This window comes from Trachymyrmex cornetzi, unplaced genomic scaffold (assembly GCF_001594075.2).
Source record: "Trachymyrmex cornetzi isolate Tcor2-1 unplaced genomic scaffold, Tcor1.1 scaffold129, whole genome shotgun sequence".
NCBI lineage: Eukaryota > Metazoa > Arthropoda > Insecta > Hymenoptera > Formicidae > Trachymyrmex > Trachymyrmex cornetzi.
The window spans coordinates 244993-272046 of NW_017295861.1; the positions used below are offsets into that span (position 1 = coordinate 244993).

Sequence of the window (27054 nt, forward strand, 5' to 3'; positions counted from 1 at the left end):
ACCCCGAGAAAAAAAAAGAGAGAGAGAAACAGAATAAAGAGAAAAAGAGCGTGCAGTTAAATACGCAGACCTCGTGCAGAAAAAAGTCGTAAAAACGATGCAAAGAGTCACCCTTTTTCCCTTTTCTTACGTAGGATCTCGTTCGTAAGAAAATATAAGAACTCCTCGATCGCGAAGCGATGGTCAACCGCGACGGTTTTCGCGCTTTAGCGACGCGTGGTCGCGAATTATGTGATCGCAGCAGCGATCGGAGGCTAAGATCGGAATTCATGGGGAGGGGAATGTATATTGCATAATTGCATAAAGTGCGTAACGCTGTTTGGATCGTGCAGAGCGGTGCGGGGAAGTTGTGCGTCTGCCGGGGTTGCTCGGTGTATTATTTTACCTGATGACGGATCGTTCAGCGCGGATACCCATGTCGCGACGCAGAACACCGGGATCGCGAGAACGGGGAGCATGTTGCTACGTCGACGACGCGGCTACGTCAACTGAGGAGTAAACGCCGGGCGTCGCGACGCTTACCGCCGCGACGCGGTTCCGCTTTGCCGCCAACCACGCGGGCGCCTGCGTGCTGCATCGTGCCGTGCGTCCGCGACTTACGCGGCTCGTCGTCCGGGGTGCTGCGAGGAGACGCGAAGATATCTCTGTTTACTATCGAGCACGCATTCAAAGCGACGAAGCGCAAACGCGATGCAATTGCGTTTTACGCATACACTTGTTCGGCGAAGGGAAGAATTGTACGTGCAGTCATATACACGGGATCCATCCAACGCAAGAAGCACGATCTCGTAAATCTCGTTATTACTTTCTTCGAGAACTTTGGAAGGTATTGAGACTTTCTCAAATCAGAAACATCGGCATATCTTTTTCTGGGTTGTAGATGCATATTTTGAGAATATTTTTATTATCGTAATCTATAAAAATTTCGAAAAGATATTTGTTCACATATTTCAAAGCGACACAGTTGAGCCTCTTGTTTTCAGAAGACAAACTAATTGAACTTATAAAATAAAAAATAGAAACATTTCATATGAACATATATTCTATATCAGTTACTCTTACGAGACTGTTAATTGCACAGAAATAATTTAAAACGTCTTTTTAAATAAAATAATTATTTAAATACTTAATATCAGTTCAAATTAAATGCGGCTAGAGTTAAAATTTCATTTGTTTTTTTTTTTACCGATTTTCCTTATAAATTAAGAATTAATAAATTATCTTTTCTTACAAAATAAACATTTTAACTATTAATAAATTAATTAAGACTGTTAATGCATTTGTGATTAATATCAAATTTATTTTTTTCTAATTCGTATAAAGACATATACGTAAGAAACAAAACTTGTCTAATTGTAAATCTACTCTGATTAACGAGGTCGCCTGTCGAAAAAGCCGAGAAAAAGCGAGTTTGCAGGTAATTACTTTTGCAATAATTACATTGCCTTGTAATCATTCTAACGATCTTATTTCGTTTTGCATCTGCTTCTTATTTAGCACAGATGACTTTTAAAACATTTTGATATATTCATTCCATGTCAGATTTCAATTATCGCTTTCAATACGTTTATTAAATTTTAATTAATTAAGAATCTTCGGGTACATCTGTATATTCCAGAGTTATGAAGTATTATCGTTTTCACCGGATGTATCGTATATCCTCTATTTTTAATTATCAATGACCATTGACAGTTATTGGAAAACCGACAAATGAGCTATTTCTGTTAGCCTAGTGATAGCGACTTTTAATTTCAAACACTCAACAAGCAGACTGTTTGAAATAGGTCTATCATTTAAGGGAGAATGAGAGAACTCTCTGTGAATACCTAAGGGAAAAGTTAAATAGAGCCGACGATAATTATTTATCAAATGATAGAAATCTTCATTCAAAGGATACTTCAGTTATTTGAATTTAAATAATAAATTTACATATCTCATTTTTATCACCAATATAAACGATAATTTCAAACAAAAGAATAACATTTCTACTGTTTGGAATTACCACGCGCCACGCGAGGCAATGCCGAATCGGTTTTATTTTTTGTTTAAAATTACAGTTTATATTAATAAAATACACAGATGTTAATTATCGTAGTTTAAATTTAAACATTCTTTGCATAAAGACTTTTATAATTGATAAATAATAATCAGTTTTATTTAACTTTCGCTTAGATATTTATAATTCCTCTATTCTTCTCTACATAAGCTTATCAAAAACATGTAATGGTATTTACCTAAATAGAATGTGTGTTCACGTGTTACAGTACAACACTAAGCGTATCAGGCTGTCACTGAATGTGAAAAATAAGAGGTTATCACTACTTTAATATACTGCAATAATATCGTTTGCATTCCATGTTTGCAATTCGGATCTCCCCTACACGGTGTTATCTATAGCGAATTAAGAAATCGTTACCAAACTCCGAGTGCACTATCAAAAAAAGTACAAAGCAACGATTGATGAAGTACAAAGCAGTTTATCGACGCACTGTTACGGAAAACAATCATTTGTTTTCGCTGCTTCTCGTAACTTTCTACGCTTCGGTGCATCAGCGAATTGTTCACTTTACCACCCGTAGCGTGATCGTACGCAATATTGCTTTTTTTTTTTCATGTCCATATAGTTTTTTTGTCACCATTTTTGCCGGGTCGGTTCGCGATGCACGCTCATGCAGCAAAAATCTCCTCGCGAAGTTCCCATACGTTCGATCGTGGCAGAAAATTTTTGTTTTTGCATGATTGCATGTAGCTACAAGTTCCGATACACGCGATACTGTTTTATCTACACGAGAAATGGATCGACAAGCGCTAAATAGTAAATAAACATCGAAATCGGGCGGGACACCTTGCGGCATGGAGAGCGTAGCGGTGCAATCCCTATCAACGATTTATCCCTCCGAAGAATCGCGATGGAAGTGGCTCGCGTGATAATTCATGCTCGCCGCGGATACTATTTCGAGCACGCGTGCCACTTGATGGAATCGCACCTCCGGTTCAGCACCATTACGTACAATTGTTTTCGCTTATTACATGCATGCGATTCCCGTAGGTACGGATCTGGCGAGAGCGTCCCGAGAAACTCTTTCTTCTGTTTCTCTCGAACGTGGCTTGAGAAAATATTTCATTCGTGAGTCTAACAAGATTGAAATTTTCAATTTGATGTTGCGCGAGTACTCGATGGGAATTTCATCCATAACGTAATTTGCGCGCAGTAATTTTCGCATGGAAAAAGTCGTTTTATGGACGCGCGTAGGACGAAGGAATAATTAATGTACATACATATATATATGTACATAATGAAGTATATATGTATGTATATTCTTTGCTTGCAACGAAAATATTTGAATGTTTATATTAAGAATCCTCGATATCCGGGATATCGAGGATTCTTTAAAGTAAACTGTTTATAAGCTGTGTCACGAATCGCTACGTGTCGACTTTATATCAAAGATGAGGAGCTAGTCAGTTCTTCTGATAAAGACATGCGATATAAGAATGTACGCGACCGAGTGACTTTGCGTGTGTCAGTGATTTCATTGTAAAAGCAACTTTACCTTCATGATCTTGGCACCGCGTGCCACGACTCGTGAGACACGCCATACCATCATTAACGCTCCATAACGTAATGCATTATTTTATTCTCATGATCGCGCACTCGCGTTGAACTCGTCACTTCAGAACGAACAGTCGGTACAACCCGAAGTTTACGAAAGTACTTTTGCGAAAATATCCTTCCCCACTGTTTACGAGACTGTATTTGCTTTGCTTTCATTTATAACGCGTCATATCTGAAATATCACAATTTGATCACGTTCCGCAAACTGTCATTAAATGAGAAGTATCGTCCCGCATTCTGAATGAAAGTGTTAAAAATCTATGTCATAAATCATCTAAATTGCAACAATTTAAATAATCTGCGACCTGATTATATTTTCCCTGACAGCGGGATATACATGTGCTCAATCATTTGAGTGTTATCGCAACGGTAAAGTTTGATCTTCCATTCGAGCGATCCCCCCTATCTCCGTTCCTCTTCCGATTATTCCGATTTCCGGAAAACCAGGTTGCAATGAGTGTGACCGAACTCATTCCGGCGCAATTGTCGCGTGCACCCTTGTACTAGGTACTCCATCGCGGCTACATGCCGGGCAGATGGAAGCGGATATATTTGCGCCAATCGCCGAGGCAGCAACGATCGATACGGAACGGCCGAGGATCGATTTCAATTTAGCGACCGTTTAAGCGTGCACGCTCGCGGCTAACGAGCTTTCGAAAGTCGTAGATATCCGACAAGTTGGCCTACAGGGGCAGTCTCGCCGCGGCTCACAACCACCCCGGTAGAAACTTACCGCAGTCAGGCGGCGTAAGTACCCGCGAGCATACATGTAACATGACACCGTTAACTCCCTTAACACCGTACTTGCACCGTACAGATATTACACAGGCTCACGGACACGCGCGCGGTTTCACCTGGCGGACGTTTACGTGGCGTCCGGGACCGTAGTGGTAGGCATTGTTAACGTCTGAAAAGGATAAGAACGGCGGCGAGCGATGGAGGCCGGCTGACGGACTGTTTTACTGCTTTTCCAGCGTTGCAATGGAGGAGTCGGTCGAGATGGCGTGTGATTCTCATTGTAGAGATTAGAGAGACCGGCATAACACCTGAGAAACGGATTTACGTTCGGCAGCTAGATTACACATTACGCCGTTTTCTTTCTGCGAATCGCTTTCGTGCAAAAGATTGTTTCATTTTTTTTTTTTTTTTTCGTTAATATAAGTACTTCTTGAAGGATCGATGTCACTGTAATAGAACATAAGTACAGAAGCAGATATCGCGCCATTTCCAATCGTTTGTAAAGAGAACTGTTTGAAAAATATATGAAAATATTGATTTCCGATTAATCGAACTATTCATTATAATAAAATTAGAGTACAATTTGCACGATGGAATGTAATAGTGTGTGAAATTTTTATTACTTCTGAACAAAATTATGACCTCCGTTTGTTATATTGAGTTAGTCTGGAATATATTTAATTAATTATTGTGGTTTTCTGGATCACAAAGACTTTTATTAAAATGTACTTGCAAAAGATTGTCAAAGACTTTCTTATAACATAGGTTTTGTAAGAACGTCTTTAATTAATTCCTTCCAGTTAAAGAACATTTTCATAAATAGTACACAGGACTGCAACAACGGGATCTCCGTTTCTGTCTCTTTCGAGGCATTCTAATAAGCATGTTTTTATTATAATATTTGTATAACATAAAAGATTGGGATCAATAAATAATGTGCACCTGTTAGAAAACCATTTTATTTATTTACGTATAATATCTCTTTTCAGACGGTATAGAACAATTTAAAAATATCGTTGTACAGGCACGCGTTTTTGGACGCTGCAGTATGCGCGAGCAAAGCTGCAGTTTCGAGACTTTACAAATCGGATTCAAAGTACAATCACATCCCTGTTATAATCTTACCCTGCCCAAGTCGAGCATAACAAATACAATTACGATCGCACTAGAAGTAATGTGCAACGTCGAATTCTCGTAAACATTTATACAATCAGATCATTGAACTCTCGTCATTAATGACACCGGTGAAATAATCGTAACTGTTGTACAAACGTTTCGCTGTGACAAAATAAAATACAATCGAGGGAATAAATTCTATCGATCGTATATCTCGCGATTATTTATAAAACATATTAGATGAAATAAAATATATTAGAAACGCAGAGCGGTATGCATAACAAAATTTGATAAATTGAATATTCCTCTAAACTCCTCGTATTACTCTAAAAAGAAATGTGAGATTATTTTTCATAGAAAAGATTCAACATGAAATAAAATATTGCTTACGGTAGATTGATTCGTTTGTCGTCGCGTACGGCCAATTGATAATACATTGTTATGCATTACGTATAGTAGAAAGAAACATGTACAAATGTGTCGATTACATTTGCAGACAAATTTCGTTACCTTTTCGTTCTTTCTTTGTTCTGCTTTCTCGGATTTCCGTTCCTATCTTTTTTGAGACTGTGCATCGAACTGAAATCTCTGTTATGCAATTTGTTTACGAAAAGGAACAATAGCATGCGGAATATTAACGCACCACCGAGTAACGGCTAACCAGAAACACATAACATTCGTCACAAACGCGTACCGGTTTCGCTGAGTTTGGCAAGACCGTAGTATTGTCACTGCATGCGTTACAGAAAATGTTCCCGCAATTGCGACAATGGTGCTGCAACAGAAATAATATTAAACATTTACTAATAGTCCATATTAATTGTTAACATTATCGATAGAAAAAAGATTATTGTGTTATTAATATATTAATATATTAATATATTTATATTATAGTACAAAAATTAATATTTTGACAATGTTTGTTCGTTTATACTGCAACATATTTACATATCAAACTTATAAAATAGGAATATAAAATTATATTCCTTTCATTTTATGTTCAAATAAATATAAATATCTAGGTATCTCTATATATTCACTTGTACGTAAAAATATCGGTATTTATATCTTTCTTAAATTTGAGTAATAAAATTATGTAATAAATAATTGACATCAGTTATAATAATATGTAAGCGTATTATTAGTACAGCAAAATGTAAATATTAATTTACATTTGTACTTATTTTAAAAACGGTAAAATAGATTTATATTCGTTCTAATAGTGGAGTTATATTTGTAAGATAAAATTTCATATTTTAAGATCTAAATTAAATATTCCATGACATATTAAAATTTTGTTAAGTTTACAATTTATATTGCAACTTTATTTGAGAAGCACTAATTGATAAAACGACGGACTGACGTTTAACTTTAACTATTGGGTTTAACTAATTTCACTCTAGATGAAAATCGACAATAATTCATAAGATATATCGACTGTCTCGGGGCAATGTAAATATAGTACGTTTTAAATCTCGTAGTTACAGTTTAGGATTTCAACCGAAACGTCCAAACCAATCATAACTTCGCGGCGTATAATGGCGATGAGTTTGCCCGCCTCAGGTCTACACGCTGAAAAGTAAAAAGCTCTGTAGCGTAGTTCGCAGTTACGGATTACGTGTGCTCGTTACGTTCGGGTCAAAAAAAGTGCATGCCCGTACCTGAAGCTGGCACGCGGACAACGGCTGGAGCTTTTTGTACTCGGCACCAGGGATACTATTGTCCGCGCGTCAACTTCAGGTAAGAGAGCGCTTAATACTTTTTTGCGGTGTTTCTTGCATAGGTCATTTCCATGTGAGAGTCGTTAGATTGTTAAAGTATAGACGGACATGGAACAGGACTGACTGGCAAAGCAGTTGAAATTGACAAACGAGAAACAGCGAAAAGAAGGACAGATAGATGAAACAAATTCGTGTTAATCGCATTGATTATGCAGAATGTCTCAATTGCATTTGTACTTTTATAGTACATCTCTCTAGAAGATGCTAAAAGATGAATAAGGAAAGGTATTTAAAATATTATAAGTTAAGTAACACATGCAGAAGTCTATATTTTGTTCCAAGTGAATTTTCTTTTAATAGCTTATCTCTTATCCAAAGCTAGCGCAAGCAATTTAACATCGTTTAATCACACGAGGAATCCATATTTTGCAAGTCGCAATGAGAGGAATGCGCAATATTCACGCCTTTGATCTTTGCGTTTATTTCGTATCTCTACTCGCGCCCTTTCTCTGTTATCTAGTAATCTTTATTTTCGGACCATTACCGACGGTCTATTATAACGAGAATTCGTGGTATTCACAGTATTTGCGTATTCCGTAAGCCAAAAGAGAAGCGTAACTGAGGCGACGATTCTAAATTTTACATCTAAATTGAATCCCCTAAGTGAGACGGTGGCATCGTCGTTCCCTCTTGGCGCAAGGGTGGTGAGGGTGCGGGAGAGTGGTTGCCCGGTTATTACCGGGAGAAGTAAGAGCCCGAATAATATCGTCCCGATAACCGATTTCCTCGCGAAGTTAATTATTGAACCGTCATCATGACTTACGACCGAAACGTAGTAGATTGGCGCCCGTAGCTCCGTAACCGGCGTGCCTCAAGCACGCCTTATCTTAACCGTGATAGATACCTACTTATAGATACTTCCCAAGACGAATAAATCAAACAGAGATCAGATCCGAGAGATACTGTCGAGCAAATGATCGACCGTAGCGATCTATAAATTCCTCGCGAGATGACTCGACTCTTGGCGCGAACGCGAAAGTCTTGGTAAACCGAGGAGACCATCTCGCGGCTTACCTCGCTCGCCTTTGTAGCGCGTAACATCGGGCAAACTCACTTTTATGCAATCGCATGAGCAAGGAAATGAGTTTTCGTCTCTAAAGTTAAGAGTTAAAAAGACGCAAATGTCGTTGCACGCTTATTTATCTTCGTGGATGAAACGGCGAACGGAAATTCTATCTTTCCTTTTTTTTTTCTTTTCGTAATCGTGGTCGCTTTCATCGGTCTCATAACCAATGTATTCATTGTATGGTATTAATGTATTCCAAACAAACTTATCCAGTTAGCTTTATCAAAATTAAAGACACCACGTGATAGAGAATTAAGATAGTTACATCGTCGTAAAGTTCGCCTTAACTTGGAACAAAGTGTGAAGAGTTCTAAGAGATTTCAGAGAAATTAATTATGATTTTGAAATATGCATATTCATCGTTTGTAAGATACGTCCTTTAGCTTCGCTTCAAGTTTGTGCAACACATACGAACATTCCCAGGGCATCTTTTGCGACGACATTCTACCACATCAACACGAGTATGGCAGCGAATGGTGTTCACTTTTCAGCATGTGTACCACTTGGTATTGCTTATAATGGGCGCATCCGGGGAAGAGGGGAATCAAAATTCCCCGAAATTTATGATTAAAAGTAATGATGTTACTATAATATATTATATCGTAAATATATCAATGTATAATGAATAGCAGCAGTTTTGCTGACACCTCGGCTTTTACTGATATAATAAATTGTTATTAAAATTGACAAAACCTAATATTTTCTTTATTTAAAATCAGGAATGAAAAGGAGACATTCTATACTCTGAAATATCCAAAAAATAATTTATTAACGCAAAAATTGCTGTTTATGTGATAATGGAATTAATAATCCTCCTCTCTCCCCAAAAAAGAAATCTTACGCTTATGGTGCTCCAATATTGGAATTATCATTGCTCTTTTTACGTAATAATCTCATATCATGCTTTATATCGTGCTTTATAAGTTGTTGTTTTTATCAAGTATACGGCGAGTAATAGATAAACAATAGATATACAATAAAATATACAATAAAAAAGAAAGAAAATTACTGTGCACTTATAAAAAGACGTACAATAATTTCTCGATGGAAATATTGTTTATCCTTACATATTTATATATAATTTTACGATACGCATATTCAAATAAATATCTGCATACATTTTACACACATTAAGCTATTGACTCAACCATATCCGTTAGAAAATATTTACATGTTGTTACAAGATGAAACTTGGCTGTCGCAATTTGCAATTACTGGAAGCAAATTAAAGCGTCCAGCGACGCGTAAGATACACGGGAAAAGTTTTGCACACCGTCTCGTTAACATTTCGCCGCGAAATCCAAATTCAACACAATTCGCGGGAACTGTGTCAAGTGCGCGTACAAAGCAATCGTCGGTGTACCACGTGCGCTGGGCAATACCGCGGGGCATCGTGCATTTAAAAAGCCAACAGGGGGTGAGTTTACAATATGTCTTAATGTGGTCAACCGCACCACAGCACTGGAATTATTGTTTTATTCGCTTTTGCCCGCGCGAAAGCTTGCGGCCACCCCGTATTTTTTCCACCCTCAAACAAACCCGTACCTTTCGAAGGCCTCGCGCCTTTTCCCGCACGGCTTCTCCGTTGTGCACCTGCCAACGGAACGGCTTGCCCACTGGCACGATTCCCACCCACACAGCTGGTCGTGCTATGGGTGGCCTATTCTATATTAAACAGTATGGTAATACACCTACCGGGCGAAAAATGAGTAACAAGGATACCCGAGCACTGCCTTGTTATTATGCAATAACTTACCACCCTTTCCTACGCCCTCTTTTCAACCCTCCCCGTAACCCATTCCTCTCTCGCGCGAGCACAACGTATATTCCTTGCCGACTACGTAAAGCAAAGAAGAGAATACGGTCTAATGTATTTTATGGGGCAAACAACGTCTCTATCATATTGTCGACTGAATATGCATGCGGGCCATGCATGCACAACGCGTAATCATAAATGTATGTTGGATGATGATGCAAATAATGTAATTCGACGTTCTGAAAAAAAAGCAAGGGACGCTGCTTTGCAAACATAGTCACAGGCTAAAGACAGGGTTTTTGTTGACACTCTCACAATAGTTAGTATTTTAAGTGTCGTACATTGAAAAAAGAGTCTGATAATAGCTGAAGGTTGAGTGAAATAATTTCAGTCAAATGTTCGGTCAATTGTAGCCAAAAATAATATTACTTTTCAAAATATTTAGTAGTAAGTATTATCAAACGGTTGATTACATTATTATATTTAATACTTGCTAAATATTTATTTAGAAAAGTAAAATCATTTTTGATTATATCTCATTTGATTGAAATTATTTCATTCAACATGTGGTAACTATTACCAGAGTCTGTGTTTTCAGTGTGGGTGTTTCAATTTGCTCCTAGTAATTGCAAATTGCAACAGTCAAAGGAGTCCTCATATATTCTTATAAAGAGTCAAATTGAGTAAATTTGTGATATGTGGTTGCTTTTATGATGCTGATCTCAAAGGACCTCAGAAAAGCTCAACCTTCACGATTACTACTTAATGATATAATAATGTATAAGGACCATTAAAAAACTATTAGTCGCTCTTTTTTAGACTAGGCCCTTTTAGATTTTGTTTCGTTAAAAAGGTCCGAAAAAAGATTGGAAGATTCAAAAAAGATCTAAAAAAATACAAAAGAGAAATAAGTAATCTTATGTAGAAAAACACAATCAATTTTTGTAAAATACACAATTTTGAACTATTTAGGGCTAACCGTAAAAGTTGAGCTTTTCTGAAATCATGTTCATCGAAATTTTTTATTAGCTTATATCATAAATGCAATCACGTACCTATTAAAAATTTAGCCAATTTGACAAAAGCCGGTTTCTTCATACAAAGTGTATGAAATTACTTTATTCTGAAACATGTGCAAGATTAATTGTTACGACAATCATTGATGACCGAACGAGATGCACGCGATTCCTTTAGAAGATCTGCGTGAGCGAGTTATCCCGCAGCGATTAGCGTTGACAGCCAACTCCAAAGAAACTCTATTATTTATCGCAGACGTCCACGAAATTTCGATAAACTCTCGACCGCGCGTAAATCCTGCTACAGAATTTATCCGTATGACGAATGCACGAATACACTTGCTCGTTGTTAGTGCGCCGCGTGCTTCTCTTATCGATGCACGCAACTGCAACTAACGGAACGATCAAGATCTCCGCGCGAATACTTTAAGCGCCCATGTCGTGCCGGCACGTGTGATTTGCACTCGAAAAATGGAAGTTAACCGGCGTGAGGAGTTCTCTGAGCTTCGTTGCGCGACCCGAGGAATCGCTCGCTTTTACCGTGTAACGCGACACGTCTCTCGCGCTCCTTTAATGAGCGAATTAAAAAGCGTTACGGACGCGTGGCCGACGTATTCGCGCGGCAGGTGCTTAACAATTGCCGCTCGAGAACTTGTTTAAGCCGGTAATCCCTCAGCCGGCTCTTATCTATCCACAAATTCCGGCCCTCATTACGGCCTATCGCGATTTAATAAAGGGGGAAGTTAGGTAAACGAAAGCCTTTAAGTGTAATTGCCGGCTCGGGCAACGCGATAGCCCGCTATCTCTAATAATACGACTGTCGTGCATCAAAGTTGTTGCGCACGAGAAGCGATTTCGATCTCGAGGGATCCTGACGACCTGACGAGCGCCTAGCCCTATGCGCCATCAGATCGTCGAGGGTAAGTGTATCTCGTGGTTATGTCAAGACTACCCTGCAGCAACGACCCGAGCGATCCTGGTCATTTAATGCGGGCTTACTTTGCCTTGTCTCCTTCGTTCAGTCCAACGGCTGGAATCCGCATCAGAGTAAGCAGTAATTTCCCGAACGGCGGGGATAATTGAACAATTACGTACGGTGCGCCACGCTTTCAGCCGAGATCTTCGCGCGCGCGAATCGTCTCTGCGAATAGATCGAATGAGCGAAAGAGGAAGGCGAGGAGAGAGAAAGAGAGAGAGAGGCGAAGACGATTTCAACGAAGAAGCCGGAGAAATCGAGAGTTGGAGCGAAAAGTTAGAGGGAGACAGAAGGAGAAAAGGAGAGAGAGAGAAAGAGTGAGAGGGAGTAAGATAGAGAGAGAGAGAGAGAGAATTACGAAGGCGTGAGAGCAATTAAAAAGTTTGATTACCTTGCGACGAGTCATGTTGAACTCACGACTGCATCCCTTGCATTGGGTGACCATCCGATCATTTGCCCAGGTTACCAAACCCTCTTGCAGTGCCGACTGCTGCTGCTGCTGCTGAGCGTTGTCAGCGGCCTCGCGCAATTCAGCGGCCGCTAATTTGGCAGCGCTCAATTGTCCCCCAAGTTCCTCCAGAGTTCGTTCCTGCTCACCGCACACCTCCTTTAGGGCGTAATACTCTTCCTGCAGCGTCAAGTATCTCTGGAACAACCATAATTGTGATTATCTAGCAAGTATATATGTATTCATTGTCGCAAAGTACAAATCGATTTGCTGCTAAAATGGAAGTTGAATATATGGACGTATAATAAGAATACAAAAAAGAATTATTTTACTGAAATACTTAAAAATTTAGCTAGATACAGATTTAAATAATTTTGATGCATTAGTAAATAATTATATAGAATGTATAAACATTGATGACAATAGTGCAAAAAAGTTTTAGTATTCTAGTAATTCTAGCAACCAGTTTAAACGCCCTACTTATTTTGACGATCCAAACCAAGTTATTTTCAGATTTATATATATATCTAGTTAAATTTGTTAATATTTCCATCAAATCGTTCTTTTCCAATATGTATCTTCGATGATATCTATTTGAATCGATGTTCAAAATGTGCAGACAAAATTTAAATAAATTTTGTTCTTCTTTACAATGTTTTTATATTCGATCAAAGGGATCTTATGCCTAATAATATTTTTGTGTAAATTTTACAATTTAAGCAAACTACACATAGATTATTTGTCTGTCCTTTTAAATCATTTTTTCAAATTCATTTTAATTATTCTTATATGTTACAAAGAAATAAGGAATATGTTTCATATCCGGGAAAACCTTATTTAATTTTACAACAGCTTAGCGCACTGTTTGACTTCTTTATAATTTTGTATTCAACGTCACTGAGAATACCTGTTATAATTTTATGTTCCATGTATTAACCATTTAATTATATAATTAATCATTTAAATAAAAGATTAATAATCATTACAATTAAATATACATCCAATGAACGTCACTGTCTCATGTTCGAATTAGAGAGAGAGAGATAGAAAAAAAACTAACTTAGTTTTATCATAGAACTGTCAAATAACCCGTGATACTTTAGAAATCTGTAGAAATGAAAATTCAGTAGTTGAAATAAATTTCGTTAATCTATTCCAGGACGACAGCGCCGCGCCGTCGCACTTACTGTCGGTTCTATTATCGAAAGGCGGATAAATCTCCGTTCCAGTGTGCCGATTGAATTAGGTACGGGCTTATAATCCAGGTTTCGGGGATGAGATTTAAATAGAAAGATCGGATCGCATAGTTCCGTGAGGCTCACCGTTGTCTGAACTTACGAGTCGGCGCGACGGTAACGGCGATGTCGTGAGATTTATTCGCCACGGGTACGCTTAAAAGGCAATACAGATCGCACGTGGATACGTACCTCGGACACCCGTTTCAGCTGATCGATCTCCTGATGTAATTGAGAGATCTTCTCCGTGTTACAGATCGATGTTTCCTGTAAGGAGGTTCTCCACTCGCGCTCAAGTTGCAATTCCCTCTCGACCCCATTCGTCCTCGCTTCCCGCTCTGCAGCCTCGGCACCCAGAATCCTCACCTTCTCCTCTGCCCCCGATCTGACACCATCCATCTCCTTGCACCTGATTAAGTCAAATCGGTGGTACTTAAACGTCGAAGATATAAAACTCGCGTCTACACCGCTCGAAGCTATTTAATTCAATTGGTTCAACAATCTTTAACTCGTATCTCGCTCCAGGATTAACTCGGGATCTTTAAATGAGTGTAATGACGTGTGATGGTTATATCTAGATGAAGATTCTGTTCGCTTATTAAAAAAGCATCGAATGATATGAATAATCTTACACATCATATTTATGGCCAAGAAATTATTTTAATCATAATTCGTTATTTATGCCTACTTATCAGTACAGAAAATAAGATAATAATTGTATTTATATTATGATTTGTTGAATTAAACTTAAATAAAAAAAATACGTATTTATTATTTAATTAAGAATTATATTAGGCATATCGTCTAAATATATTATACACAAATAAAAGTGTATTCACAAAACGTATTTAAGGAACTGTTTTACTATTGTATTACAAAAAAAATGAGAAAAAATTAATACAAACTCACATAAAATGGTAAAATCATTTCCTATTTTATTTCGAAAAATAGAACGAAAGATATAAAAATATCAAATATTAATAAATCTACAAATATAATCAAATATTAGAACAATATTTCAAAAGTGTTAATTCTTTTAGAAAATTTACATTTTATAATATTTAATATTACATTTTAATTATACGTTTAATTATAACATAAGTGTATGTGTGTGTGTGTGTTCATAAGTATGTTTTGCATTGACCACGTATTTACTAACGTAAAAATGTATTTTATACTTTTATAATTTTAATATATACAAATAAGTTGATTAAAACAATAAGACGCTGTTGCATTTTGATAATTTACTTGATAGTATTGTAATGCATACAACTGTTAAATACATATAACTTACCTCATGTTATCGTATAAACAATAATTATATAACAATAAAAAAAGGGAGAAAACTTTATTCAGCAATTTATAAAATCACAAAAATTTTATTCAATCGTGGCATCTTAATTTAATTGGCGATGACTCTGGGATAAACAAACTCACACTCTCTTCTGTCATAAATTTATTTTCGAAGTGTTGTACAAGCACACGTAGTGTCAGAGTGCGTTATAATTTCCACTGCGCGAGACTTATACAAGTACGTAAGTATATCAATAATATGGATATGGCACGTTTAATTAATCACCATCGAGCATTTTACTTCCAATAAGAAAGTAACGCTATCATCTTGGAAAAATGTCTTGCATGTGTAAGTGTATCGATTACAGATGTCATAATATAACAACTTACTTAAGGTAAAACTAATTTCATATGTCAATGTTGAATAAAGAAGGAATGATTCGGTGACAAGAACGATCGTGAATCAGTTCCTTAAAAACGGTTATCATAAATAAGAGTAAGCGTTTTATTTTAGGTTACAAAGAAATATACAGAAATTTATATCTTCCCAAGAAATAATGTCAGACGAAAATGCTTCGACATAGAAAAGTTAATTTTTATTCATCTAAAAATCATAAGTATGGAGAAATGATAAATGAAATTGATGAAATGTTCGTTAATACTACTTTTCCCGTTTAACAGCATTAATGAAGTTTATTATTATAATTATGTGATAATATATAAATTTATCGATTATTGCAAAAAGATTTTAAAATATGTCTTGTCAATGTTAACAACTACGTATTGATATAACTATTTAGAGTAGCCATTTAATGAAGTTTGCCAATATCCCCGTGACGATAAGATTTCGTTTAATCCTAGAGCTTTGCGAGTCTTTAATCTATTCTAAATCCGATCGCGTCCGCGACATCTAAGTAAAAAATAAATCATCTGCAGCTAGAGCTGTCCATTTATTTGCGTGCGTGCTTCATTTAAATATTGGTATGACTATTCGCATACCAAACTGTATAACGACAGCTGATAGGAAAATCTTTTCATAACAACTATATTTGTATGTAAATAATACTTGCTAAAATAATTTAGTAATATAAAGACATTTTCAATACTTCTTTCAGATGTAAATGTTAACATTACGCGAGAAGTTTAATGGAAAAAAAATCTTTATACATCTCAAATATCGCATTTTGTTGAACAATATCGATTCAACTAAAATTTTAAAGCGTATAAGAAATCCGAATATTTTAGCCCTTTTTTATTTTTACAATAATAAATGTAGACTTTTGTATAATTAGAAAAGGCTACGCTTTTTCACGAGCTAAATTTTAAATCTACATAGATTGAAGATGGAGCAACAAAATATCTTAAATATATATATATAATATATATATATACATCAAAAAAAGTTTTGTATAATTTAAATATTCAACATGTTAAAAAAAATTGCTGATTACAATGATTATGTAATTGAATTATGTAACAGAGAATAAAATATTCTGAAATGGAAAAATAACTTATTTACAATAAAAAATGTAAGGCCGTTTCCTGAAATATACATGCATCTTCACTGTTTTATAAATGGAACAAAAATGAGCTTTTGCTGAATTTTTTATAACAAACACATAACATTTTTATATAAAAAACGATGACATCAAAGCACCAACAGATAAAGCAGTATTGATCAAACTAACTCCGCCACCTCATTTATTACATAGAAACCCTATACATTAGAAATCCATGATCCTGTGAAACGAGAAACTAGCTTACCAATATACCTTTCAGTTAATTAATCAGATAAGATGCTTAGCAAAAAATATGTTAACGTCTTAGTACAAAAACCCAAGATAATAAAGAGCAAAACATTTTTTGATGCGTAGTTATTATATTAAAGACTACGCGCTACTTTTAGTCCCGAGTATGCGCATGATTAAATTGCACTTATAAGTTAATTAACACTAATGAAAGACAAATAAAACATACTTCTCATCCATTTTCTGGATGGTCTCACTCATCGACAGCGTTTTAGCTTCCAGCTTTGTAATCAGTTCTGTCTTATGCTTAAGTGAGCCTTCGCACTCCTGAAATAAATATTTATTGAGTACAGGCGAAAGAGACATACAATTATGATTGCTCAAATTTCTAAGTCAACCTGGAATAGCAATATGATATATATTGAATTGGAAATCATTTCCGCAATAATTAGGCATATGATAATACGAGTTTAATATAATGACGCATTTTCTTGAAACTTGTAATTTGTCATATGTAGAATATATGATATTTTCGCAAATATGATGTAACGAAATGTTTAATGGAATCTCTATATTTCTTAAATCTGTATAGTTTTGTAAATAAATTTGTCTTGCATCTATAATATCATCAATGATGGGAGAGTATACATAACAAATGTATATACTTTAAAAAGCTTAGATTTTAAATTTACATATTATAATTTTTTTTTTTTTAATAAGTTTCTTATTACAGTGTGTAACAAATAAATAATTTATATTAAATACAATACATATTACGGAAAATTGTCCTTTCTCTCTTTATACATTAATATTGCAAATATATTGACAAATTTTTCAAGACGCTCCATATATCACAATCAAAATTAGTTCATTAGAAAATTATGATCAATTATTTCTTTAAATAATAATATGAATATATATATATAGAGCGGCTGCCCACAGTTTGCAGCCAATGAGTAGTTTTATTGCTCGGATAAAGAATCTTTACAAATAAAGCTCTGGTATACAAGTACCTTGAATACATTCGAATATTTAAAATATCATATATCTAAGTTGATTAGAACTTCATTAACTTAACATATAAATGTAAAAACAGATTGACAAAAATTATCATAAAATTATATGCTGGCCAGAAGCTTTTGGCAGCCACTATATATTTTATAATGCAATATTGTAGAGACTTCTATAAGAATTATTGTCTTAAACGTAACAGCCTGTATCGGATTAAACGTCAACAACTCGATCCAGTGCCTCAGAAAAGTCTGCTAAATCATTTCGTTACATCATAGTAAATACTGCATCGTAGTAATTACTGCATTTGTTAACATAATGTCAATTAATCTTCGAAAGTGGCACTGAATAAGTGTGTACGACAATATGCTATGCGCGAAACACAAGTGGAAATCAGGCAAAATAATTTTGCACGACTCTGTAGGGTGTACGTATAAAAAATGTACGCCTCGCGTGCAGCACTGAACAGCCGCGATATCCGAAGTGTCAAGATCCGCTGTGAAATTAATCGTTTAAGGGTAGGCTGTCTCTATTCTTTCGCAGCTTGTTCGGTCGTTGAACTATTCATGGAAATCTCGGAGGTAGAACGACTTTGTTTCAATTTGTCATTAGAGGCTGTCGCCAGCTGCTCGTCAAGAGAGCGTTGATGATCGACCATCGACCGGGAGGTCGCATTCTCCGTAGGTGGGCAACCCCTCGGGATAGTGGGGCTAGTCTTATTAAGAATAGATTTCGATACGCCACCCGGAGTGGTGGGGCTCCGTATACCTTCGCCATCCTTCATCAAATGATTATACTTCTCGAGATTGTTAAGGATCTTGCCGATCTGATTAGTCTTCGCGTGAAGACGGCTCACCATCTCGCCCTTCTGTGTCAGTTCATGCTCACACTCCTACAAGGGAAACACGTCCAGAAACGGAGAATTTACGTTGAATTTACGCCGAAATCTTCTCCGAAAAGAAAAGATATCGGCGAAATCAAAATTCCCATCACTGTCACTTCACATCCATAAAAAAAGCACCTAAGTATTGCTAATATGTAATAACAATCTATTTTGCATAAAGTATAATTTAGCTATTCATTAACAGGCTGCAATATTAATAAATAGGAAAAATATCAATAAAATGCGGAAAAATATAAAGCAGGTTAGTGTTTCCGTGCTACAACTAATTATCTTATTTAAGAGTAAATCCTATGATTAAAAATTTTAGAAACAATAAATTATATAAAGAAACGTTCCGCGATACAGTATACTTGTCTACATTAAATATCACATATGTTTAATAAGAAATATTATTTATAAAAATATATACAAAGAACAATTTTATTATAAGTGATATTAAATAAATGATTAAATATTTCCTAATTAAGACAAAACAGATTTACTTAAATGAATTTAAAAGAAAGTTATTATAACATATTACAAACACGTTTTCTCTTTCTCTCTCTCCTTTTTTATATAAAGTTTAATAAAATAATTAATTGAACAAAGTACAAGTAGATTATATCACGGGATTAAAAAATTATACAAGAATAGAATTGCAAATTACACCACCTGCAGCTTTTTGTACATTTCCAAGTTGATTAATTTGATATCCTCCAGCTGACGCCTTAAAGATATTATAGTATCCTGTTTCTCATGTATATCCTTCTCTAACAACTTCATAGCTACTTCCATTTCGGATTTCATGCTAATCTGTATAAAAAAAAAGATAAAAATACTTATCACAATCACTATTTTTCTTTACTTAACTTTATAAATCTATATCGTTGTAGGAAAGTATTAATAGTTGTAATATTCTATTTGCGTAAAGGTACAGAAAAAAGTATAAAACAATACGAGTTCTTATTAACCTGCAATTCTAGTTCTTTCTCTAGATCTTGCCGTGATTTTTTTTCAGATTCTATTCTGCATCTAAGTTCTTCAATTTCAGCAGTCGTTTCTGTTATTTTAAGAGGTATCTTTCCATTCTGAAATTAAATCAATCATTCAGTAACACGTCAATTTGTACGTAACACGGTATTTGATTGCGTCAATACCTCGTTTGCATCTTTAACTTCAATACCAAGTTCTTTTTTTAATTGTCTATTCTCTTCTTGAAGCGATAAAATATTATTTTTAGCAATAGCAAGATCTTCTTTCATAAGAGCATTTGTTGTCGTCAAAGATTCTACTTTAGCTTGGAGATTCGTTACTGTTGCACTAAAAATGACAGAAGAAATGTAAAAAAAATCGTATAATAACACTTGTATGTCTGCGCAATATTTTATTTAAAATTTGTGGAATAAATATTTACTTTAAATGTCGATTAAGTTCTTCGATATAATTCTTTTGATCAAGCACTGTGGTCATATTGTCGGTTTCGAGTTCATCATCTGGCGATTCGCCAGGTATATGATTACTATTGCGTAGATATAATGAAAAGTCAATTACACCCTGCTGGCAATCGAGATCTTCTTCCTGTCGCAACAGTTAGAATTAATCTTGAGTTAATGTCATTATGACTTTAATTAAACGCAATCATACAATTCACGTACGTGAAAGACGCGACAATAATCCAAACTGACCTTTACACAGAAGTTGCAATCGATCACATTTAATCCCACTAACAAACCCATTACTACGATTGCCTCTTCGCTCATCATCAGAGCATCTGGTTCAAAGTATTCGGACAAAATATCATCTTTGTGATCTATCAGAACTTTGAGATAATCTGCTAATTTCTTTTGCATCAATGCCATACGTAGCCAAGCGCGCGCCCTACCCATAGCCGTCCTAAAAATGGTAGTAATTTCAAAATATATCCCAGATTTGGTAATTACAAAAAAATCGATGAAAATGTTAAATTAATTTAAATTCTAAAATTGTTAAATATAAGTGCTAAAAAAGCAAAAATATAAAAATAATTTTAATAAAATAAGAAACCTTTTAAAAAATTCTAAGAAAAATTCTTTGAGAAAGTCTAAACGCTCCATCATTGATTAATATAAACTGTACCGATAACGTTTTAACAAAAAATCCTAACATAAAATATTACATGCACATTTCATTTTATCGCAGATAAAATATAAGCTATACATCTTGTTAATTAATCGGGCAAGTTCAAGCAGATAGATATGACATTCTGAGAATAAAAATATGCAATACCTAACAGTAGGTAAATCACGAATGCTGGACGTAATATCTTGTGCTTCAGGACAATATTTCTCTACGAGCTGAAGAATATCCCACAGCTCCTTTTTGGGTCCGAGAAGACCCTGAAATCGGAGGCCTGTTAGTATCAGGTTGTAAAAATTACTCCTTTGTCCGCACGAACGACATTAAATTTTACCTTCTTCGGCCGTAAACCATGCCTAAGCACATGTTCAAGGACGATGAAAAAATGTTGCAATGGCATATGATCAGAATCGAGCATACGACCATATTTCAACGATGTTTCGATCAGCTCCTTGACGATTAGTTTTGAAATGTTAACGAGATTACTCCTCTCGATGATGACTGGATCTCGTGCTGCAAAAACAATACGTGTGTGTTCTAACTTGCAGTATGATCTCAATTAATTTCCCTCGTTAAAAGTAACTTGAAATTCGACAGCAAGTATCTAATCCTGAATATATAAATATCCTTAACTAAAATCACAATGGAACTTAAGCGGCGTAAAAATGATTGCATAGCATTTGTGCGTTAATTTTGTGATTTCATACTTTCTATAATAAATAAAATATAAATAAAGAGTGTAAAACAGTAAGCGAAGATTTGCAACGGTTTGGCTATTAAAGAAATGCATTCCAACCAAAGCGTCCACGGTAAAGCGTGACAAAGAGGAAAACATATTTTTTCCATTATGAGCAAGAAAAGCGAAACTTATTCCCGTATAAATGTCAGAACACAATTAATCAAATTTCGCTGTGTGAAAAAAAAACTGATTCAATATCCCTGAATGTATCGCGATAATTAAAAACGGGCGAGTGCGGTAACATCCAGTACAGACACAAGCTGGAGACGTGCTGCAATGGCGGTGGACTTGGTGGCATAATATCGCGAAGCTCTCGCTGTTCGGGAAGCTGTTGCTGATGGTGATGATGGTGATGATGATGATCATGATGATGATTAATACCACTGAGAGCGAGCGGTGGTGAAGGTGACTGCTGCATCGAATCTTGGAGCGAGAATTCGACATCCTGAAGCTCCTTTAAACAGAGCCACTCGCCATCTACCGACACTCGAAAATTGCACAGATATATTGTGTCCTGGGCACCAGCCATATCTTCCTCCAGCATGACCCCGCCGTGATGTACACCACCGTGATCGCCCGGCGGCCGCAATTTAAGACCAGTCAGGGATTCCTGCCGCATAGAAGACGGTTCCTCTATCGCCACTGTCTCAATCGATCTTGGAGATTTATGTGATATCTTTCAACGCTTGTTAATCGTCTATTATATAGACGATTGATTTGTCCAGATTTTTATTTCCTTCAGTAATAATTTTTGTAGATTGAAACAGCTCGTTTTGTTTGAGCTGGATCTTTTTTTCGTTATTAAAATAACGAATGGATCAGAATTAATAAGCTTCGATTTGTTCTTTCAATATTTTTTTTTAGTGGGTCTATTACTTCACAATATTAATTTGTTCAATGCTGCATAGCAGAGAATTTTCTTTTTCTGTTACATCGATCAGCTGACAGAAAAATGTGTCGCAATGGATGAGTCACCAGTAAATGATGATATATATATTGCAGTCAGATTTTACGTTGTTGGCAACAACGTAAAAAATTTGTATATGTTAATTGTATTGCTGTTTCTTGTTATTTCTTTAGATATTATCCTTCGATCGGCACTACTTGTCTCTTGAAGGCAAGTAGATGCTTGTTTTAATAAGCAGTGCTCCAATTAAACTGCAGGTAGCGGAGAGATGGCAAATAGAATCTCAGCTTAGGCGAAGAAGAAATAATGAACGCGCACTAACGCAACTACATCGTAGTACGATGATATGATTATTCGCTCACAAAGCGGCGCGTGTTCAGGAATCAGCGCACTTATAGAAACAACTTGGAAATCGCACGAAATGTCGAGCGAGGAAAATTTCACGTCGAAAATAGCGAGAGCGCCGGCAAAATGTGGATATTGATTTTCCCGCTGACTTTGCCTCCATCTACGATAATCAATACGGGTGTCGTTGCGCATTGCTATGTGGTGCTGCCATCACTTTTCTGTATTGCTTTACCGGTATAACAGGACGCAACAATAAGAATAAAATTTGCAAAAAAAATTCTCACAGAGAAGAGTAGGATAAAACGAGAGTAAATAAGATAATTTTCTTGTTTCAACATTTTATTTTGATATTTCGAAAAGATCAATATATTATATACATAATTATAAATGATTAGCATTTAAAAATATCTTTTAATATTATTTTATTTGAACTATATATAATTTTTAACATGTATTCATTATGTCACGAAAAATTAAAGCAGCCGTAAATACGAATTTCTTATGTAGAAAATTTAACAATGTAAATATCTTCATTAATAACTTTCATATCGCATCAATTAATTACAAGAAAGAAACAGTATTTAAAGTATCAGACATTGTATTAAAAGTATCACCAGTATCAACGTACCGAGTGTATCACATTGTGTTTAGTTCTCCTCTTTTCTTTCTGTGATTACTCACGTGATAGATAACCATGTACATTGCACATGTCAAGAATACTTGTAAGAGATCATTGCTTTCGATGATACACCATCACTTGATATATGTAATTGAAGTCCGCACGCCGTATAAAATTACAGAAGTTGATAATACATAACAATGTACTGATAAAAAAGTTCAATGAACCTCCCAGTAAAATTAATTTAGGTCATTGGGGAAAACATGCCACACTTAAGCTTTTATTCTTGAATAACTTCTTAATGTTATTCAAGTTGAATTAAAAAACGAAAAAATATTATATATATTCTAGCAACCTTTTTTTATTCATACAAATCAATAAATTAAACGTTTGATGTTTCGTATTATTAAAAAAAATTGATATGTTATACCTGCAAAAGTGGCATTTTACCCGTATAGGGGGAAGATGTCACACTTTTGCAGGTATAACATATAAATTGTTTTTAATAATACGAAACATCAAACATTTAATTTATTGATTTGTATGAATAAAGAAAGGTTGCTAGAATATATATAATATTTTTTCGTTCCCCTATACGGGTAAGATGCCACCTCCTATGGGAAAAAATGTCACAAACAATTAAATAATATGATGCAATAAAACTTGCATATTTTACTTATTTATAGTCCATAATCAAGGGTTTTAAGCTATAAGAACATATAAAGGTATAATAAAACATAAATTGACAAAATATGAAAGAGACATACTTTTATTCGTTTAAATAGCATTTTTTGTGTTTTGTATTTACTATTATCTTATCCCCAAGTGTAAGAGGAATATTCAATTGCAACTTTTACACATATACGATAAGAATGTTACAAATTATAATCTATATCATCCACATGACCTTCAGAGAACATCGATTAAAACCGTATATCAATTGTCCGGTTTTACAGTAAGCATCGAAATATAGACTTTAGCTAGTATATCAAATATTACAAAGAGCATGTTTCACGATCTACCTTTTCGTATTTTGTATAATCTTTACAAATCGACTTTAGCATGAACATGTTCATCTCTGCCGATAACTGCGTAACTGTTTACCATACGCTTCTGTACAGTCAGTATGGTCAACATACGTCTATAAAAAAATTATAAGCAAAGTAGCATCTTCCCCCTTGTGACATCTTCCCTCGAATTACCTTACATTAATCCAATAAACTTGATTAAATTTGTTACATATAAAAATACTTTCGTATAAAGAAAAATTTCTAAATTTTGATATAATCTAATTGTAAATTAAATAAAATAAAAACTGAAAATCAACACTTAACTAAGGGATCTGATTAAATAAACATTGATATTTTTATTGCAAGTGTTCTATAGTTTGAAAAATATACGAACATTTATGATTTCCACTTATATCAATTTGTATGTCTTCGTTAATATAAAATTTAATTTATATAAAAAATAACAAATAAAATATAGATTCCCGAAATTACTATTTTTACCCACACTTTTCCTCACATTCTTCAAATTCTTCAAATTAACATTTCATAAAATCGAAACAAGAAGGTCGAGGTCGAATCCGCCGATTGATCAAGTCGATCTCGCACGAAGTTTCACATTATACTTTAATCATTTTATTTTACACTATTTATACAATAATATATTTTTTATATTATTAGTAAATTTTTTATATTATTTGTAAATGTTGTTGTAAAACTCTCAACACAACATAAATAGACACGAGATAGAATTTGCGTGTGTGTTACGTGTTACGACAAATAAAAGCACAAATAATTTAAAATAGTTATAGAAATTCTTAAAAGATATAGGTGCCAGTTAGTATTTTGTAAGCTTTTATAGCGTTTGTATCTTTTAACAAGTAATAATTGTAAGAAATTCAAAAATAATCGAAAACTTTACGCTTGGAATCAGGACAAAAATCAATTTTTTATTTGAATTATTTTTTTATTTACTTCTTTTCTCTATCTTTAAAAACTTATATAGTGTTGTTAATTTAACATTGTTTGAAGCGCGTTATTTAAAGTCATAATTCAAACTCTTAATCATGTTATACAAAATTATAAAAATATATACCACGTAATATAATAAAAACTAAGTCTCTTGTCTCTACTACATACAAATTTATAATTTAATATAATTACACAAAAGGAAAATGTTATAACGCTATAATCCGTGCAACAAGAAAAGTGCAGTTGCTTGCAGCTTCATTGTCATATATATCTGACACAGTTAAGTAATTATTGAAACATGTGTTATCTATAGAGTTTATACAACATCCCTAGCTGACAGAACGATCGTCAAATAACGAAACAACAATGATGGCGAGACACGTGGGCGCATAGTACGTCCACGCGCGCTTAACACGCGGGCGCCAAGCTGAGCCCGCGAGCGCCGGACTTTTAAAAAGCGCGCCGAATCATGGAACCATGTAACCATCGAGCTGTGTACTCACGTCTCGGCAACCACCAGGCATCGAGTTTTCTGGGTCTGGACACGACGAGATCGGGCCATTTGTCCTCCCGTATGGAATAACTTGACGGCGAACGTGAGACACTTTTTTCGTTTTCGTCGGACGCGAGGCTACCGGTGAGCGATTTCTCGGATGGGGATATTGGCAAACCGTCGCCACTCTCTGCGGCCATGTTTACGTTCCCACTGTCGACTAACGGCGCATTCACCGACACAGAAACGTTCATGTACGTATACGCACGCGTAAATATGTTCGTATCTCTCTGTTACGGCGGCGAGTAGTGCGAGTACGCCGAGTAGGCCGTGCGTCATTCCTTTTGCCAACACGTGGTAAGAATTCTCGTCACGCAGCACGCTCACGCCTACATCAGACTCTGCCGGATAAACATGGAATTCGGAGTAATGTGACAGAATTGAAACAAATGTAGCGACAAGCCTGCCATTGAGCTCCTTGGACTCTTGCCGAATGATTGAGAATATTAAGGCTTATAATTGAATCAAGAGATGATATAAAAATTATGATATATAATCGCAACTTTGTATTGACTCTTTTGACGAAGTAAAAATGCACGAATGAAGATACATATTTGATCTACATATTTCCGTTTTCTGGAAATAATACCTAGATGTTTTATACGACCTTCATTGGCATTATCTTTTGAAATGTATTGTCATTTCTTTATATGGATATGTGGAAACGAATAGATTCTTGTTCTATTCTTTCATCTTTCAGTTACAAAGAATATCTCATCACTCCGCTTACTTAATTTTAACTCTCTGCAATCTTGGTTACTTTTAGTAAAAGTAAAATTTAGTTTACTCTTAAATTTGTCTGAAATAATGAAGATAGATTTGGTTTTTTAATGTTAAGTTATACATTTTTAAACAAATTTCTATTTTTTTCTCATTTTTGCTCAATTTTCAATTTTTGTTAAATGAAGATTTTTACATTTAATTTAAAAGATCTAGGTATTACAGATATAGAGGGAGTAAAAATATGATCGTATATATGGAAGATCAAGCGAGTATCTCGACATCACGTAGATTTTTTTTGATGAAGAATATATTGACGAAATGTATTTATATCTAAGTTTATACAGGGTGTCATTAAAATACGGCACTACCCATCCTGAGCAGGTAGAGT

At 35.2% G+C, this 27054-nt stretch overlaps 2 protein-coding genes across 3 annotated transcripts in view; both read right to left on the reverse strand.

The window, feature by feature from the left end:
• Positions 1–464, reverse strand: part of LOC108770567 (neurotrimin) — an 86260-nt gene extending 85796 nt beyond the window's left edge. The window contains exon 1 of the mRNA XM_018522209.1: positions 386–464. Coding sequence (XP_018377711.1) covers positions 386–458 — 73 coding nt within the window. The 5' untranslated portion in view covers positions 459–464. The remainder of the gene's footprint in view (positions 1–385) is intronic.
• A 4884-nt stretch (positions 465–5348) lies between these two features.
• Positions 5349–26107, reverse strand: LOC108770615 (RUN and FYVE domain-containing protein 2). 2 transcript variants are annotated; one of them, XM_018522294.1, is made up of 14 exons: positions 25894–26107; positions 21793–22179; positions 21133–21311; positions 20949–21058; positions 20369–20576; positions 20098–20261; positions 19841–20003; positions 19655–19771; positions 19356–19496; positions 18345–18692; positions 17019–17116; positions 13941–14157; positions 12457–12711; positions 5349–6245 (listed from the first exon to the last, which is right to left on the reverse strand). In XM_018522294.1, exons 1-14 carry the CDS (start codon positions 26081–26083, stop codon positions 6105–6107), a joined length of 2718 nt encoding a protein of 905 aa, XP_018377796.1. In that variant the 5' UTR covers positions 26084–26107; the 3' UTR covers positions 5349–6104. The 2 variants fall into 2 exon arrangements, with proteins under 2 accessions (XP_018377796.1, XP_018377795.1); XM_018522293.1 differs by lacking the exons at positions 18345–18692; positions 25894–26107 and having other exon boundaries at positions 21793–22156.
• Between the last annotated feature and the right edge of the window lie 947 nt (positions 26108–27054).